The sequence below is a fragment of the Neovison vison genome, chromosome 2, assembly GCF_020171115.1.
Source record: "Neovison vison isolate M4711 chromosome 2, ASM_NN_V1, whole genome shotgun sequence".
NCBI lineage: Eukaryota > Metazoa > Chordata > Mammalia > Carnivora > Mustelidae > Neogale > Neogale vison.
In genome coordinates this window covers 142,090,587-142,107,386 of record NC_058092.1, presented here as the reverse complement: position 1 = coordinate 142,107,386, position 16,800 = coordinate 142,090,587, and the positions used below count along the sequence as shown (strand labels likewise).

The 16,800-nt window shown below is 44.5% G+C and overlaps 1 protein-coding gene across 1 annotated transcript; it reads right to left on the bottom strand.

Annotated features, from left to right (window-relative positions):
- Positions 1–13,567: 13,567 nt before the first annotated feature.
- LOC122899214 (NEDD8-activating enzyme E1 catalytic subunit-like) lies at positions 13,568–14,817 on the bottom strand. The gene is given in 2 exon segments (XM_044236805.1): positions 13,568–13,599; positions 13,602–14,817. Coding segments are annotated over 2 exon segments (1,248 nt in total).
- Positions 14,818–16,800: the final 1,983 nt, after the last annotated feature.

Here is a 16,800-nt window from a genome sequence, read left to right as displayed (position 1 = left end):
GGTGGGGCAGGCATGCAAGTCAGCAGGGCAGGGCTGCATAGGACTGGGCTATGAAGATCAGCAGCAACGGGACACAGGGCAGCAGGACATAGGGCAAGAGTGGGACACAGGGCGGCAGCAGATCAGAAGCAGGGTGGGGGTAAAAGGTCAGTGATGGTGAGGGGCAGGGTATTGGTAGTGGTGGTGTGGGGCACCCGGCAGGGTAGAGGTGCGGGGAGAGCACAGAGGGATGGTAGCAGCAATGTGGTGGGGCAGCTGGACAGTAATGAGCATGGTGGTGGGAGGGGTGGGACAGCATGGCTGCACGGGTGCATGTGGGGTGGCAGGCGGGTGGTGGCGTGGGGAGAAGGGGGGATGGAACCAACAGTGAGGCAGTGGCACAGCAACTGCACAGGAATGGCATGAAGGGCGGGGTAGGGCCTTAATGCATGTCAGTGGGGACTGGACAGTGAAGGTTTGCAGTGGCCTGGGGCACAGGGCAGAAGCTTAGCAACAGGAGTGGTGGTAATGTGGACAGAATGAGGGGTGTGCTGCAGATGGCAGGGTCACGAGGCGGGGGCACCCAGGAAGTAGTAGTATTGGGAGAAGGCTGGGATGAGTGGGGCAGCAGCAACAGGTCAACGGGGAGGGAATCTGGAGGCACTGGAGCAGGGATGGGGGAGGGAATCTGGAGGCACTGGAGCAGGGATGGGGGCACGACAGGCAGTAGCATGTGGGGGTGTTTGGTGGGGCCAGCAGGGCAAGGGCATCAGGTTAATATCTGTGTGGGCAGGGCAGGGGCCCTGCACAGCTGCAGCAGCAAGGGGACAGTATGCAGTGAAGAAATGGCAGTATGGGGCCGTGAGACAGCAGTGACTTGAGAAAGGCAGTGACTTAAGGAAGTACAGTTGGATGGCAGCAGACGTGGAGGTGAAGCGGGGAAGGATTTGCCTGGATATGGTTGGGAGGGACCAACGGGGCAGCAGCTGCCTGGCAATGGCATGGCATGGCTTGGGGGCAGGGCGGGATGGTGGAGATGGGCAGGAGTAGCAGGGTGACCATGGTAGCAGTGGTGGTGCTTGGAAACACAGGGGCCAGGCCAGTAGAAGCACTGGAGAGTGTTGCAGCAGGGTGGCAGAGTTCTGGGGGTGCACAAGGGCATGGTAGGGGCACTGGGGGTGACAGAGTAGGGCATTAGTTGCAACACACAGGGCAGCAGGGCAGCTATGGTGAGAGCTGTTGTGGGACAAAGGTGTAATGCTGTGGAGTAGCAGGGTGGAGGGTGGCAGCACTGGTGGCAGCGGCCTGTCAGCAATGGGGGGTAGAAGGAACAGAGGTGGGTGTGTGGGGTGCAGCAGGGTGCCAGTGGGGGGATGGCACCGTGGGGTGGCCATTGTACTGGGTGTGGGGACCAGCCAGGCAGCAGAAGCACAGATGGGGTGGCAGTGATTTGGTAGCACTGCTATCAAATGCTTTTTCTGCATATATTGAGAAGGTTCTATGATGCTGATGCTTCGTTCTGTGAATGCGGCACATTAGTTTGATTTGTGGGATGATTTTTATGTCTATGTTCATGACAGATACTAGTCTGACATTTTCTTGGGTCACATTGGGAGGTTTCGATAAGGGCCACTCTGCCCTCATAAAATGAGGTGGGGAGCTTTCCTTCCTCTTGTTTTTCTGGAAGTTTGAGAAGGATTGGTATTCATTTTTTTTTCCTGTGGATGATTCATACAATTCACCGGTGAAACCATGGGGTCCTGGACTTTTGCTTGTTGGAAGTTTTTGGTTTCTTATTTAATCTCCCTTCTAGTCATTGGTTTGTTCAGAATTTCTGTTTCTTCAAGATTCAGTCTTGGCAGGTTGTATGTTTCTGGGAATGTATCCTTTTCTTTTGGATTATCCATCTTGTTGGGGTGTAATTGTTCATAGGAATTTCTTATGAGCCTTTGCATATCCGTGGTATCAGGGAACAACTCTTTCATTTCTGATGATGAGTCCTCTTTCTTTTTTGTTAGCTTGAGTCTGGCTGAGACTCTGTCAGCTTTGTTCTTTTCAAAGACCCAGCTCTTTGTTTATCTGTTGTTCTTTTTCTTTTTTAATCTTTCTGTTGTCTTTTTAGTCTGTATTTCACTTATTTCAGTTCTGATGTGTTTCTTTCTTTGTTCTACTAACTTTGGACTTCATTTGTTCTTTTTCTGTTTCCTCGAGGTATCACGTTAGGTTGTTTATTTGAGATGTTTCTTGTTTCTTGAGTTAGCCCTGTATCACTATAAACTTCCTTCTTAGAACAACTTTTTTATAAGTTAGCTCTAAATGGTACCTGTGTGGCTTATTCTGTTAGGCATTGGACTTTGGCTCAGGTCATGAATTTAGGGTCCTGGAATTGAGTACTGCGTCAGATCTCTGGTCAGCATGGGGAACCACTTCTTCCCTCTTCTACTGCCTGCCGCTCCTTCCACTTAGCTCAGTCTCTCTCTCTCTCTCCCTCTGTGTCAAATAAATAAAAGACGTCTTAAAAAAATTAAAATGATCTCTATGCCCAGCGTGGGGTTGAAACTCAAAACTGCAAGATCAAGAGTCACAGCGCTCCACTGACTAATTGGGTGCCCCATTTTAGAACCCGTTTTACTGCATTCCATAACTTTTGTTTGATTGTATTATTTTTTCATTTGCCTCAGTATTTCTGTAATCCTATTTCAGTTTTCCCATGAATTCATTTGGTTGTTCAGTAACATGTTGTTTAGTCTCTGTGTTTATGAATTTCCAGTTTTCTTCTTGTATTTGATTTCTAGTTCTATACCACTGTGTTTGGAAAAAATGGTCGATTTGGTTTCACTCATCATTTGGGAAAATCTTAAGCTTCTGGAGTTTATTGACTTGTCTTGTGGCCTCACATATGGCGTATAGTGGAGAATATTCTAGGTTCACTTGAAAGGAGTGCATTCCATGTGCTGCTTTTGGATGGGGGGTTCTGTGTGTATCTGTCAAGTCCATCTAAGTAATGGGTTGTCTGAGGCTGATGTTTCCTTTGTGATCTTCTGTCTGGATGGTGTATCATTGAGAGAAGAGTGAGGTATTAAAGTTCCCTGTGGTATTTGGGCTGATTGCTTCTCTTAGGTCTGTTCATATATGCTCTACATATTTAGTTGATCCACTGCTGGGTGGGTAAATATTTATAATTATTGCATCATCTTACTGCATTGATTCCATTATCAGTTTCTAGTGCCCTTCATTGTCTCTTGTTACATTGCTTGGATTTTTTCTTTTTTTCCTCCATTGGACTGAAAATCAGAAGATCATCTGTTAGCTCTGAATTCATGAGCAAAGCACAGCCCTGCTCTAACTCTGGTTTTCTTTATTTTCCTATATAAATAAAAACAATAAATTCTTCTCCCAGGATGATATCCTGACTCCAATAAGAAGGTATGTATAAGAGTGCTTTGTAAACTAGCAGATACTGCCCAATAATGAAAATGATTATGCAACCACCAAATGTTCAAGATTAGATTTTTTAAGACATATTTATTAATTGTAGAGACAGAAAGAGATTGAATGCACAAGCATTTGCTAGAGAGGGGAGGGTCAGAGGGAGAGAGGGAATCGTCCAGCAGGGTCCCCGCTGAATGTGGAGCCTTGTGTGGTGCTCTCTCCCAGTAGTTGGGATCTTGATTTGAGCCCAAATCAAGATTAAGCTGCTTATCTGACTGTGCCACCCAGGTACCCCCAGAATAAGATTTTTAAAAACATTTTTAGGGCTTACTTTCATAGGTATTATTCTATGTGACCTGTATATCATTCAAATCTAAAAGCTATTATTAAATTAAAAATAGAAGCTGTTCTAAAAGCAAATATTCATAATATCCTCAGAGGTGGGGAAACAGGCAGAAAAGGGGTTAAGTAGGGACACCAGGGTGGTTCAGTTGTTGAAGCTGGCCTTTGGCTCAGGATATAATCACAGGTTCCTGGGATCAAACCCCAGTTCAGACTCTCTGCTCAGTGGGGAGTCTTCTTCTCCATCTCCCTCTGTCCCTCCCCCTGCTTATACCCCCCTTCTCTGTCTCTCAAATAAATAATTAAATTAAAAAGGCAAGTTACTTTCTCAGTGTCATGATAAATATTAGAAATAGATACATTCCTGAGTGTCTGACCCTGAAGAATGTGTTCTTTCATTTGTACATTTACCAAAAAATACCTAGCCCTCAAAATACCATAGATTAAATTAGTTTCCCCATTCTCCATACATTGAGTATTGGAAGATACGACAATTCCAGGATCCTGGCTGGCAAGGTCGGTGGAGTGTGTGACTGTTGATCTCCAGGTTATGAGTTTGAGTCATGTTGGGGGTACAGATTACTTAATTCAAAAAAACAAGATGCTATATTTGGGTTTGTTTTCTTTTTTCCTTTTGACACCTTCACCCATTTCTCCCACCTCCAACCCCAAACTTCTGCCAGCCCCCATCTGTTCTGTCTGTGTGCTCACATTTTTGTTTTTGTTTTGTATGTTTTAAGGTTCTACATGTAAGTGATTTCTAGTATTTGTCTTATTGTCTGGACGGTTTTACTTAGCATAATGCCTTCAAGGGTCACCATGTTGTAAATCAAAAGATTTCATCCTTTATTATGGCTGAGTAGGATTCCACTGTGTTTATCGACCACAATTTCTTTATTCATTCATCCACTGATGGCATTTAGGTTGTTTCTTTATTTTCACTGTTGTAAATAATCCTGAAGTGTACACAGGGGTGAATATACTTTTGTGAATTAATGTTTTCATTCCCTTCAGATACTCAGAAAGGGAATTTCTGGCTCCTTTGGTTGATCTCTTTCTCATTTTTTTGAGGAACTTCTGTACTGTTTTCCATAGTGGCTGCACCTATATATATATATATATATATATATATATATATATACTCCCCATAATGGTGCACTAGAGTTTTCCTCTACTCCACATATTCACCAAAACTTGCTATCCCTTCTATTTTTTAAAATGGCCCTTCTGACAGGTGTGAAGTAGTGCCTCATTCTGGTTTGATTTGCATTTCCCGGTTTATTAATGATGAGCATCTTTTCATGTTCGTGTATACCATCTGTATGTCTTCTTTAGGAAAATGTCTATTTGGAACATATCCTGATACACTCAATAACTTGTGGGGTTTTTGTTGTTTTGGGTGCTTTTGTGTGTTTTGTTTAGTTTTGTAGTTGAGTTGCATGAGTTCTTTGTATTTTGAATATTAACCCCTTATCAGATATATAATTTACAAATGTTTTACCTTAGGTTACAATTTTATTTTGTTGATGGTTTCCTTTGTTTTTTGGATGTTTAATAGTTATATGTAGGCCCACACTTTGCTTCTTTGTTTGCTTTCACTTTGGTCTCTGCTTAAAAACACCACTACCGAGACCTTTTGTCAAGGACCTTTCCAAATCCTGTGTTTTCTACTACAGGTTTTATAGTTCTAGGACTTATATTCAATTGTTTGACCCATTTTTAGTTAATTTTTGTGTATGGTGTAAGAGAATGGTGCCGTTTTGTTCTTTTGCATGTGGCTCTCCAGTATTCCCAGTACCACTGATGAAAGAGACTGTTTTTCCCCCTTGTTTATTCTTAGCTCCTTTGTCATAATGTCCTGGACCATAGATGTCTGTGTTTACTTCTGGGCTGTTTCCTGTCTTCTGGTGATGTGTGTGTCTGTTGTTATGACAATGTTAGATTGTTTTGATTACTCTAGCTTTGTCATTAGTCTGAAATGAGCAAGCACGATGCCTTTAGTATGGTGGTTCATTCTCTAGATTGCTCTGGTATTCAGAGTATTTTGTGGCATCATACAAATTTTTAGAACCTTTCTTCTCTTTCTGTGAATAATGTCCTTAGAATTTTGACAGGAATTACAATGAAACTGTAGATGTTTTAGGGAAGTATGGACATTTTACCATTTTGCTCACCCATGAATATGTGGTGTCTCTTGGTTTATGTGTGTTGCCTTCAATTTCTTTCCTTACCATCTTGTCGTTTTCATCATAGAAGATTTTACCTCTTGGTGAAGTATATTCCTGGGTATTATATTCTTTTTCATGCAACTTAAGGTGGGATGATCTTCCTAATTTATTTTCTGATGATTCGTTATTAGCATATAGAAACACAGCAGATTTTGGGGTAGTGATATTGTATCCTGCTCCTTTACTGAATTTAGTCATAGTTTGGACAATTTTTCACTGGCTTCTTTGTTTTCCTTATATTCTATATCATCTCCAAGTAGTGACCATTTTACTTCTTTCTTTCCAGTTTTGATGCCTTCTGATTATCTTCTTGAATAGTTGTTCTGCCTTGGATTTTCAATATTGTGTTCAGTAAAAGTGGCAAGGAGAGATCAGTAATGTTCCTAACTTAGGCGTTCTTAGAGAAAATAGAAATAGCTAAAACTTTTCACTATCATATGTGATGTAATCTGTGTGGTTGTCATATATGGCCTTTTTATAAAAGATTTTATTTATTTATCTGATAGAGAGAGAAAGATCACAAGTAGTCAGAGAGGCAGAGAGAGGAGGAAGCAGGCTCCCTGCTGAGCAGAGAGTCAGATGCGGGGCTTGATCCCAGGACCATGGGATAATGACCTGAGCTTAAGGCAGAGGCTTTAACCCACTGAGCCACCCCGGCACCCCATATGGCCTCTTCAGTGTTGAGGTATGTTCCTGATCTACACACACTGTTGAGAATTTTGATTGCAAATGGATATTAAAGTATGTCAAATGCTTCCCTGCATCTCAAAATAACATCATTTTTATTCTTTATTTTCTTAATGTGCTGTATCACTTTGATCAATATGCACCTGTAAAGCATGATTGCATTCCTGCAAGATCCCACTTGATCATAGTATATGATTTTCTCAGCATATTGGTGAACTTGAGTTGCTAGTATTTTGTTGAACATTTTTGCATTTATGGTCATCAGGGATAATGGACTGTAAGACTCTTTTCATGGGGGGTCCTCATTTATTTTTGCATTAGGGTTATGTTGGCCTCAGCAAATGACTTTAGAAGCTTTCTCTTCTAGTTTTTTAAAAAGTGGGCAAATGACTGATATGAATCCTTCCCCGAATGGGAGAATTTACCACAAAAGGCTTCTGGTTTTGGAAGCTGGTTTTTTGGGAGGTTTTAAATAGCTGATATGATGAGTACTAGTGTTTTATGTATGTATTGAATCACTAAAGATGAAACTGTTTCCACATTTTGGTGGTGTGCTGGATGAAGGGGAATGAGAGTCATGGGGGCCCAGCACTCAGAGGCTCCATCTGCCACTGTGGCTGTGCCATTCCTCTCAGATGCTGGCAGAGGAGGAAGGAAGTGGCGGAAACACGGCAGAGTGGTGGTGGTGTGGTGGTGGGAATGTGGGGTCCGAGGTGGTGATAAGACTAATGTGTGGCCCTCCTGTCCCACCCACAGTGTATCAGATCATCTACTGCCTAACCAACAGCAACACAAGCACGTTCATCACAGTGTAGATGGGTGCCATGTTGAGGCCATTCACAGCCACTTAGCTGGCCCCAGATTCAGCGTACATATTCAGACTGATGACCAAGATGAGGCAGGGCTGGGGAACTCCTAGAGACCACTCTCATCACCACTGACAAGTGAGGTATGGCCAGAGGCCCAAGTCCACTGTCCTGGTGTCATGGGGAGGACAGCTGGGCCCAATTGGGAGCCACAAACTTGCTGGGTCCACATCTTCCTGGGGCAGAGCTTGCAGGGTATTGTGTCTACACAGCCCGATATTTACCAGACAGGCAGGAATGTCCCTGGAGAGGAGGTTGTGTAACTGGATCAGTGTGGCTCTGAGTCACCATGTTGGAGGGAGGCTCCCTGAAGCCAGGTGCTTTTTCTCTGATGTTCAAAACGACATGACCAGCTGAGCCAGGGGTTCCAAACCACGTTTTCTACAAAGCAGTCCTAGGGAGATATGTCTTCATGGATGCTGCTTCTGTTCCAAGAACTGGTGAGGTGCTTTTATTGTTCATTGTCTTGGTTTCTCCTCTACAAACCCTGGGGTACAAAGTGCTGTGAGGTCCACTTCTATGGAAGATGTGGGGCAAAGACAGATTCAGTCATTCGACAGGGACACAGCTGTTGAGGCAGTGATGTAAACACCCTCCACAGACTCTGAGATCCCTGTTCCCACAGCAATCTGCTGTGGGTTCCCATATCAGTGAGCCCCTGATATGTCTTCCAGTCTCATTTTGGGATTTGCCTCAGTGGTTTCCCTACCCAGGGCCACCCCAACTTCTCTAGGCCCTTTTTATGCCACCCAACCTTGGAGGTACCACAAGGGTTCCAGGTTAGGTCGATGTCAGGACAGAGCAGGAGCGATCTGGAATGCAGAGCATCCACTGAAACCCCACTCTGAGGCCTCCAGGAGCCTGGGTGGCTTTCAGGGCAGCAGGATGCCTGCCAGTTTCTGTGCTACAAACAGCCCACATACATAGTTCCCTTAGAGTTCTGGCTTCCAAATGTGAGGCACAGGGACTGCATCCCTGTTCTCTCCACATAGAGGGAGCAGGCTGTGCTTTGGCCCTGCTGAGGTCACACAGTAGCCCATGGGTAGTAGCTTGACCTGGCCTGTCTCAGGACTTGTGTTGAGGGGAACATATGGCTCATTAACATCCTGTGCTCTTGAATGGAGATCCCCATCCATGCCCCAGAGATATCTCCCTGGACATTGGAGCAAAATCAAAACAACAAAATGAAAGAATCCAGGATATATTTGGGCCCATTTACCTGCAGAGGTATTCTTGGTCTGTGGCTGGCTCATTAATGTCAGAGAAGGGGTCTTACTGGATTACAGGTAGGCTGACAACCAGGCCAATTGCAGGGTATCTTGAAATGTTTCTGCCAAGGGAGTAGCACATTTGCTCACTACTCATGTTGTTTGTGCTGTTGTGCTGAATCCTCCTTTGACCCACCTGCGTACCATGAGAGGCTGAGTGATATGCAATGCCTGGAGTGTAGAATATGTTGGCTTCCCTATACATCTGTCCCTAGGGGTTATTAGGCTGGTGGGGAGGGGGCTGGGAGCAGGTATTTGGGTCTGACGTGCCTTGCTTCAGAAGTGCCCCCTGAGGTTGAGCAGGAAGGCAGGGGCTGCAGTCTTATCTGGCACTTGGGTCCACATTGGTCACCATGGTGGTTGGGTTGAGGGGAGCACAGGGTCAGCAAGCCAGGGTCTGTGGCTCCTCAACTGCCTGTTGATGGCCTGCAACCAGGACCTGGGGCACTGGAGAAGAGCCAGAGTCGCAAGGCCTAGGCAGATGCTCATAGGAAAGGACTGGAGGCAGGGAGGGAGGTGGGCAGGCCCAGGCAGCTGCATCAGACAGCCATATCACTGAGGGGCTGAAGCCCAGCTCTATACTCTGTGACACATTGGAGGGTTGGCATGTCTCAGGGCAAAAAGCACACAGTGGGAATTCTGCCATCACCACAATCCTGAAGTAGAAGCTGTGGTGTGACGTGCAATCAGGCACCTGGTTACAGTGTGTGGGTCTCCTAATCCAGTCTCCTTTCGAATGCCTAGGTCAGCACTTGGGTGTTGGATGGAGGGAAGCTAGCTAGGGTGCAGAAGTTCTTTCTGAGGAGGCTGGCATGTGGAATGCCGCCTTGTGGCTGGGGTGGGTGGTGGGGTTAGAGACCAAAATATCCTGCTATGTACTAAGGCTCAGGCTCTGTGCAAGGGGATTCTTGGAAGCTCCACAGAAGAAGAACCCTATCTGCATTTCCCTGCAGCTCTGCTCCCCCTGCACAAACCTTGGATGGGTGCAAAGAGGGATAAAGGGTGGGAAGGAGTATATTTGCTCCTATGCAGGTTACCACCTTCCTAGGAGATCCATCAAGGACATGGAACACAGAGGCTGAGTGGCCTGGTGGACACCAGGAGAGCGTGTGCTGTGCAACCGGGGGAGAAAGGGCTAGACCTGCCTGACCAAGGTGGATGCAAAGTGAGCAATGAACAGTTTTGTGGGCCTCGGGTAAGACGGTGGGCTGCAGTGTTTCACCATCATCCAGGAAGCCTCCATGAACACTGTTTCAAATCCTGTACAACCCCTCTGGTTTTCTCCTTGGGAGAAAATTCTAGAAGCAGAACCCTTAGCTCAGAAGACATGAGTGTTTTTGGCTTGGAGATATTGAAACTCATGGACACGCCATGCCCAAGGGAGCCGGGTGCATGTCTTGTGGCCTCTCTGCCTCCGTGCTGATGTCTTGCTTTCAATGTTTGGTGAAAATATATCTCATTAATCGTGTGTCCACAGGCCTTTCATTCCTTCTCTACCACTAAATGCTGTGACTTTACATGGTGATGTGTCTCATGGGGTCTTAGTGTCTGATCGTGAAAATCCTCAAACTCAAAAGGGTACATATTTGCAGAACTCATGGAAAAGCTGCATTCAAGCCAAACAAGAATTAATAAGGGGGTACTGAATGAGTTGAGGGAGATGAGTCTACCTTTTTGACTCTTGTTTGAAACATTGCTGGTTCTTTAATGTTTCTTCTTCCAGATTGAGGGAAATTATCCATGTATCTGTATCTGTATCCATGTATCTGTATTTATGGATCTGAAAGTATCCATGATCTACAGAAATGTGATGAAATACTTCTGTGTGAGAAAATGGGAGCATTTAACTTCTCTCCCTCTCTGAATCCTCCATCATTTAGAAGCTGTCAGGGAGAATTCTTTCTACTTAGGATTATTGACGTAAGTTCAGCACAAGTGCCTTTTTCTTGTAACAGGACACTGCTGGAAACATTGGTTATTTTACCAAGGGATTGAGTGAAATGTCCAATTTGAGAGTAATGTGTATAGAGTCAGATAATGACCAGAAAATTTTCAGGAATGAAGGATGGCTTTGTGGAGCCCCTTGGCAATAGAAGCTTCACACTTTGATGACACAGTGCCAAGGAGCCTTGCCAGATGAGTAGGGAAAGTTATTTGTTGGCAGTTATAGGAACCTCAGGATATTTGAGGGACCTCGAGAAGAGGAATCAACCAAAATCGACAGGTATTGCAGTCAAGTCTGATGGGAGTATCGTACTTCGCTTTGGCTTGGACACTACTGAAATTTAACTCTGGAGATTCCTCATGAAAAGTTCCCAACACAGCAGGGTTTCAAAATCTGGATGAAATGGTCCATCACTATGCCTTCCAGGCTTAGTTAGAATAGATGCTAATAAACCAAGTGTGTTTGCGGCTGCTTTCTTGCATCTAAGAAACCATCCCAAATCCGTTGAACTGAAATCCATCAGCCGTGTGGACTGGCACCCGCTGCCACCACCACCAGGCATTTCTTTGCCTCACAGTGGGTCCCGTGAAGCTCTGAATCTATTTAGTTTGCAATCAGGTCTGGAGGCTGGCAGTGCTTTCTTATTGGGAAAATCCTATCAGAACTATACCCCAAATTGTCCCAGAATCCTCTAAAAGCTAGTTGCTGGAGGACTGGCCCTTTGGGTCAGTAGCATAGTCGCTGGTTAGAAGTAAAATAACTTCAATCTCCAAGGTATAGGTTATGTTCATATTGGGCGGTGATTAGTTGTTGTTGGTTATTTTCTTTCTTTCTTTTTTTTTTTTTTTTTGAGTTCCAGGTTCCATGAGAGGCATGTCTTAGAAAGGAAAGACCAGAGGCTCATTTCAGCCAAAAAGAGTTGTGAAAAGAGAAAGAAAGACTAACAGAGTCACTCATGTAGAGTAGAAAAGACATTGAGAAGGTAGAGTATGTGCATATCTCCTATGGGAGTTCTATGTCTTTGAAGATATGGGGTAGATTAATGAGAACGCATGTCAAAGGTTAAAAAAGATTCAAGGAGAAGTAAGCAACCCTAGGACGGTCATGCAAAATGCAGTTGAAAGAGGGTTTCAGCAGAACTTCTGTTCGGGTTCTCAGATCAGCAGGAACTTTATTTAGATTCTCGTCACTAATTGCAAATGATGATTGACCTCTGGGCCATCTCCTGGCCCACATCCTCCTGCTTGGGACTGGCATAGATATCATGGAACTCCTGGTAGCCAACTTACCATGTATGTATTATTTGAAGGTCTTCCAGCAGCAATGCTAAGTCTTTCACAAATTTCGGGATCCTGTGGTTTTGGCCTCTTTGACCTTGTTCTCTCTGCTGGAAGGGAGGAGCATGCTTTAAGTTTTGTATGACATTGTGTCTTCCCGAATATGGGTCCTGAAACCTCAGCTAAATGTTCTCTGTGTTTTTACAGGTAGCGCTTCGAGTCTCAGATGACTTGGCCTCCTTGGCAGCATCCAATGCATCTGGCCTCTGTCTCTTCAGTGCAGATTCAAGTGCAACACGTACAGTAGTGTGACCCATGTCGTCTCCATGGAGGATGTGCATCACAGCAGTAAGTTATCCTGGTTCTGAACTTTCTGCCTGGGTTGAGGTTCATGGTGTGACTTGGGTGCCTCTTTTGCTGGCTTCTGTCTTTCTTCCGGAGGGAAAGATACCTTCTTCTTTTCGATTAAATTGGAGATGTACCTTTAGCCAGAATAACTAGAATTTGTTGCTTGGGGAAAATTACTTAGTTGCACATATGGAGAAGGTTCTGCAAGTCCCTCCTCCAAAAAACACATCTGAACTACAGTTTGCCTCTGTTAGCAGAATCCTGAATTATTGCAGGGTTATTTTATAAATAGACATTCTCTCCAAAATAGTGTTTTCTGTCAACACATTCTTTTTAGGGCCAGTAAACTAGAGTAAAAAATATCTTTACATCATCTTTACAAATGGATCTCTGAGTGGACATGCTATTTATTTGTTTGTCTTTTTTTTTTGAGGGGGAGGTGAGAGAGAGAGAGAGGGAGACGCTGGGCAGGCACCACACACTTTGCATGGTTCGATATCACAACATGTAATCATCATCTCAGCCAAAATCAATAGGGTCAGTAAGAAGGTCACTCACATAGAGTAGAGAAGACATGGGGAGGTAGAGTGTTTGCACATCTCCTGTAGGAATTCCATATCACTGAAGATTCAGGATAGATGAATGAGAACATATTTCTAATATGAAGATTCTAGGAGAAGTAAGCATTGCTAAGAGGTCATGTGAAATGCAGTTGTAATAGGATTTCTGCAAGTCTTCTGTTTGGTTCTGGGAGCAGCAGGAAGTTTATTTAGTCTCCTGTCCCTAGTTGCCAATGGTGATTGATGTCTGGATCACCTCTTGTCCTACACACTCCTTCTTTAGTCTGGCATAGACATTGTGTAACTTCTGGTAGCCAAGATTGGAAGGGGAGTTATGAAGGGAGGGATACCTTTACGCATGTTACATCTGTGGTGCAGAGCATGACACATGTCACGGGCTCAATCTGACAACCCTGATATCAGGACCTGAGCCTAAATCAAGAGTTTGTCCCTTAAGTAAAAGAAGCATACAGGCATTCCTGGATGTGCTTTGTGTTTATGGAAGGGAGCATACATATCCCCTCCTGTTCTAAATCTTCTAAATCGTGGACTGTTTCCATATCGGCAGTGATCTTACACATTCTCAGGCCAAGAAATAAGGAGGTATTCTTGGTGGTGGAGAAAAGCAGCTGGCTTTACTGTAGGTAAAGTGTTCTATTTTTCCCTCCAATGTAGCTGTGATGGCTGGAGATTTCATCTGCAGAGATGCACTATTGGTTAAATAATCCAAAACCTCCTGTAGTTTAGCAGATGGAGAAAACTGAATACTTTGAGGAAGCTGACTACAAGCTGAGCAGTTTTCCTTTCTCTCTGCTTCAAATGTGTATGTGTATAGTCCATCTACACCATTGAATACCAAGTAATTATTAAGAGAAATATATGCACTTGTGACTATTTAAAAAACCTCAGTGGCACACACAGCTGCTATGACCGCATTTGTAGAAGCTACTGCAGGAATTATTCGTTTTACTACTCCTTGAGTGAGTCTATAGGTCACACCCCTAATATTATATTGTGATGCCTTCTCGAGGGACTTTTGGAAAATCCACTGAATATGATTAGGATCATCTCCATCTAATGGAATTCCTTCTCCAAAAGGCTGCTCCTTAGGCCATTGTAGTATCCTTACATACTCAATACAGTGTTCTGGTAGCCTGGGCATAGACACAATGGTGCACATGGGAAAATTAACCTGTGGAAGATACAGTTCTAGTGTGCATTCAATACAAGCAGTCATTCCAGGCAGAATCTCCTGGGCATTTCCTTTAAAACCTTCTGTCCCCCCATCTATTAAAGGGTCAATGGAGCTTGGATCTAATACACCATCTTCATAATTCAGAAGGGATATCAGCATACCATTTATCCCTCTTCTGGCTATGATAGAGTGCAGCCCACATACAATTATATGAAATTGTCGATAGAAAGTGTCATTAAAATCCTGAATCTTGTTGCAATGTGGAACTACATTGCAGTTAGGAACTCTGTCATTTAGAAATTCTGCAGTAACTTCAGCCTTAGGCCTTCCAACATCTTTGGGCCTAAATAAAAACTGTCTGTTTAGATTGGAAGCATCTATAGTGTCCATGTCTATAACATGAATCTGTCTAAAATCAGACAACACCAGATTTTTCAGGAGCTCACATCTTAAGCCACCAGCTCCAATGACTAGAACTTTACATGTATCTAACAAAAACTGGAGAGATTCAGTACTCGGCTCGAAATCAGGGTGTGTGAAGGGTCCAGATCGCTCGAGGAAGTTCTTTACATGCTTCCAGCGACCTTCCCAGTCTCCAGTGTCCCCACACCCACCATCAACAGCCATTTTTTCCGCCAGCAGCTCCTCTGTTCTCCTTCTTTTCTTCTCTGGCTCCTCGCCAACCGCCATATTGTTCTCCCCAACCTGGACTATTCTTGCTCCCTCTCTAGCTCTCTCACTCAAATAAGTAAAGAAAATAGAAATATTTCTAATCATGTAATTAATTTATAAATCCTTTCCAATTTATGAGGACAATATTAGTAGAATTAAGGATACATGAGAGGTAGATCACAAACCATGTGTTTGTTGAGTCTTGTTGCCATTCATCCTTGAAATCTACATACATCAATAGATTAATGTTTTCGTGAACATACGTCAATCACCTTGTGTTCTAAGGTTCTAAGTTAACCCTTCAATTGATGTTATCATGGATCCCAGGCAGTGTATATATGTGTCAATCTTCCTACCAAGAGACAGTACCAGTGTCAGTTGTGAGAGCTAGTAAAGGAAAAGTCCCCCCGATCTTAACTGGCACAGTGTGCATGGTTGTGAGACCCCTCATTTTCAGTGATACTGGCCTTTATGCAAGTACTGATGGATGGGAGAAGATTTGCTTTATTTCTAGCTATTGGTTACTGAAATACTACATTTAGCATCCCTCAGAATGTGACTCAGTTGTATGTGTTTGCAGTGAAAAATTGTCAGCGTATGAGTTTGTATCTCATTTTCACCCTAACAAATTCCTTGGGAGGTATTTGCCCAGTGATTTTCTGATGTGAGTGTCCAGGGAAGAATTTCCCCCCTGTGCACTGGGATAAGTGCTTCCTCAGTGTGAGGGTGTCATAGTTGGCTAAGGAAGAAGGAATACCTGAGAACATTCCTTTCCTCATCACTCCAGGAAAACTTTGTTTTGTGTGAATCCTCCCAGGTCCTTCACGTGTTGGCTCCATGAGGAATGGGATTTCCACATGGATTTCATCAGCATTTAGCAGCAGCAATGATGCAGGGTGTCCCAGGAGGTCCCTGCACCTTCACTTCTGTATGAGGGATGACCCGCTCTCTAAGATGGTAGCAGGAGCTCAGGCCTGAGCCCCAGCTGAAGCTTCTTCCAAGAATACATAGTGTTAGCCATTCTCCCTGTGTGAGTTCTTTGGTGTTGGGAAAGTGACCACATCTGGCAGAAGGCTCTGCCTCAGTGATCGGAGTCACAGGGTTTGTACTCTCTGATTTCTGTGGTGGTGAGAAAGGTGGGCATTCTGGGTACAGGCAGGACCCCAGTAATGACAGACACAGGTTTCCCTGGTCCGAGTTGTCTGGTGTCTCCAAATGTGAGAGCTGTATCTAACAGCTCTTCCACGTTGACCACATTTGTCGGGGTTCCCACTGGTGTGGATCCTCAGGTGCTGGCTAAGGGTACGGCTGTACTAAATGCTTTCCCTTGAAGATGGATTCAAGTTTCTGTCTGTGGCAACGTGTCCATGGCCTCGAAGGGATGCATGTTGCTGAGGGCTCTGGTACAGCAATGCCACCATATGGCATCTAACCCATGTGAGGTCATGGGGAAAAATAAGAACAGAGCTTTCGGAATGAAGTGTCTCCCACCCTTGTTACATCCCTAAGGTGCCTCTCCCGTGGTTTTGTTGTGTGCAGAGGTGAGCCCTGGCCTAGAATTGTTTCTGCCATGTGTATCATGTCTAGTTTTCTCAGAAGGGTGAGTTCTCTTGTGTCTCCAGATGTTAGAGCCCAGACCAAAGGCTCTCCCACACTGGGGAGATGTGTGTGGTGCAATCCAGGATGAACGAGTTCTGATGTCATTTGAACTGGGGACACGTGGCTGAAGGTTCTTCCACATTGTCTGTAAATACAAGGTTTCTCTTCCCAGGACATAACGCACATGGAATGAGTTGAGGTACGTGAGAAATCTCCCTCCTGTGCTCCAGCATTGGCTGGGTTCCTGTGCAGAGTGAACCCTCTGCTAATGGCCAAAACGGGAGAGACTGTGGAAGGACTGCTCACTCATGTTCCTCCCTTCCTGACTCAACATACGAATTCCAGCCGTTTTCCTCAGGAATTGTCTCTGCATCAACCTCTGCATGCCACTTTTACTGAAGT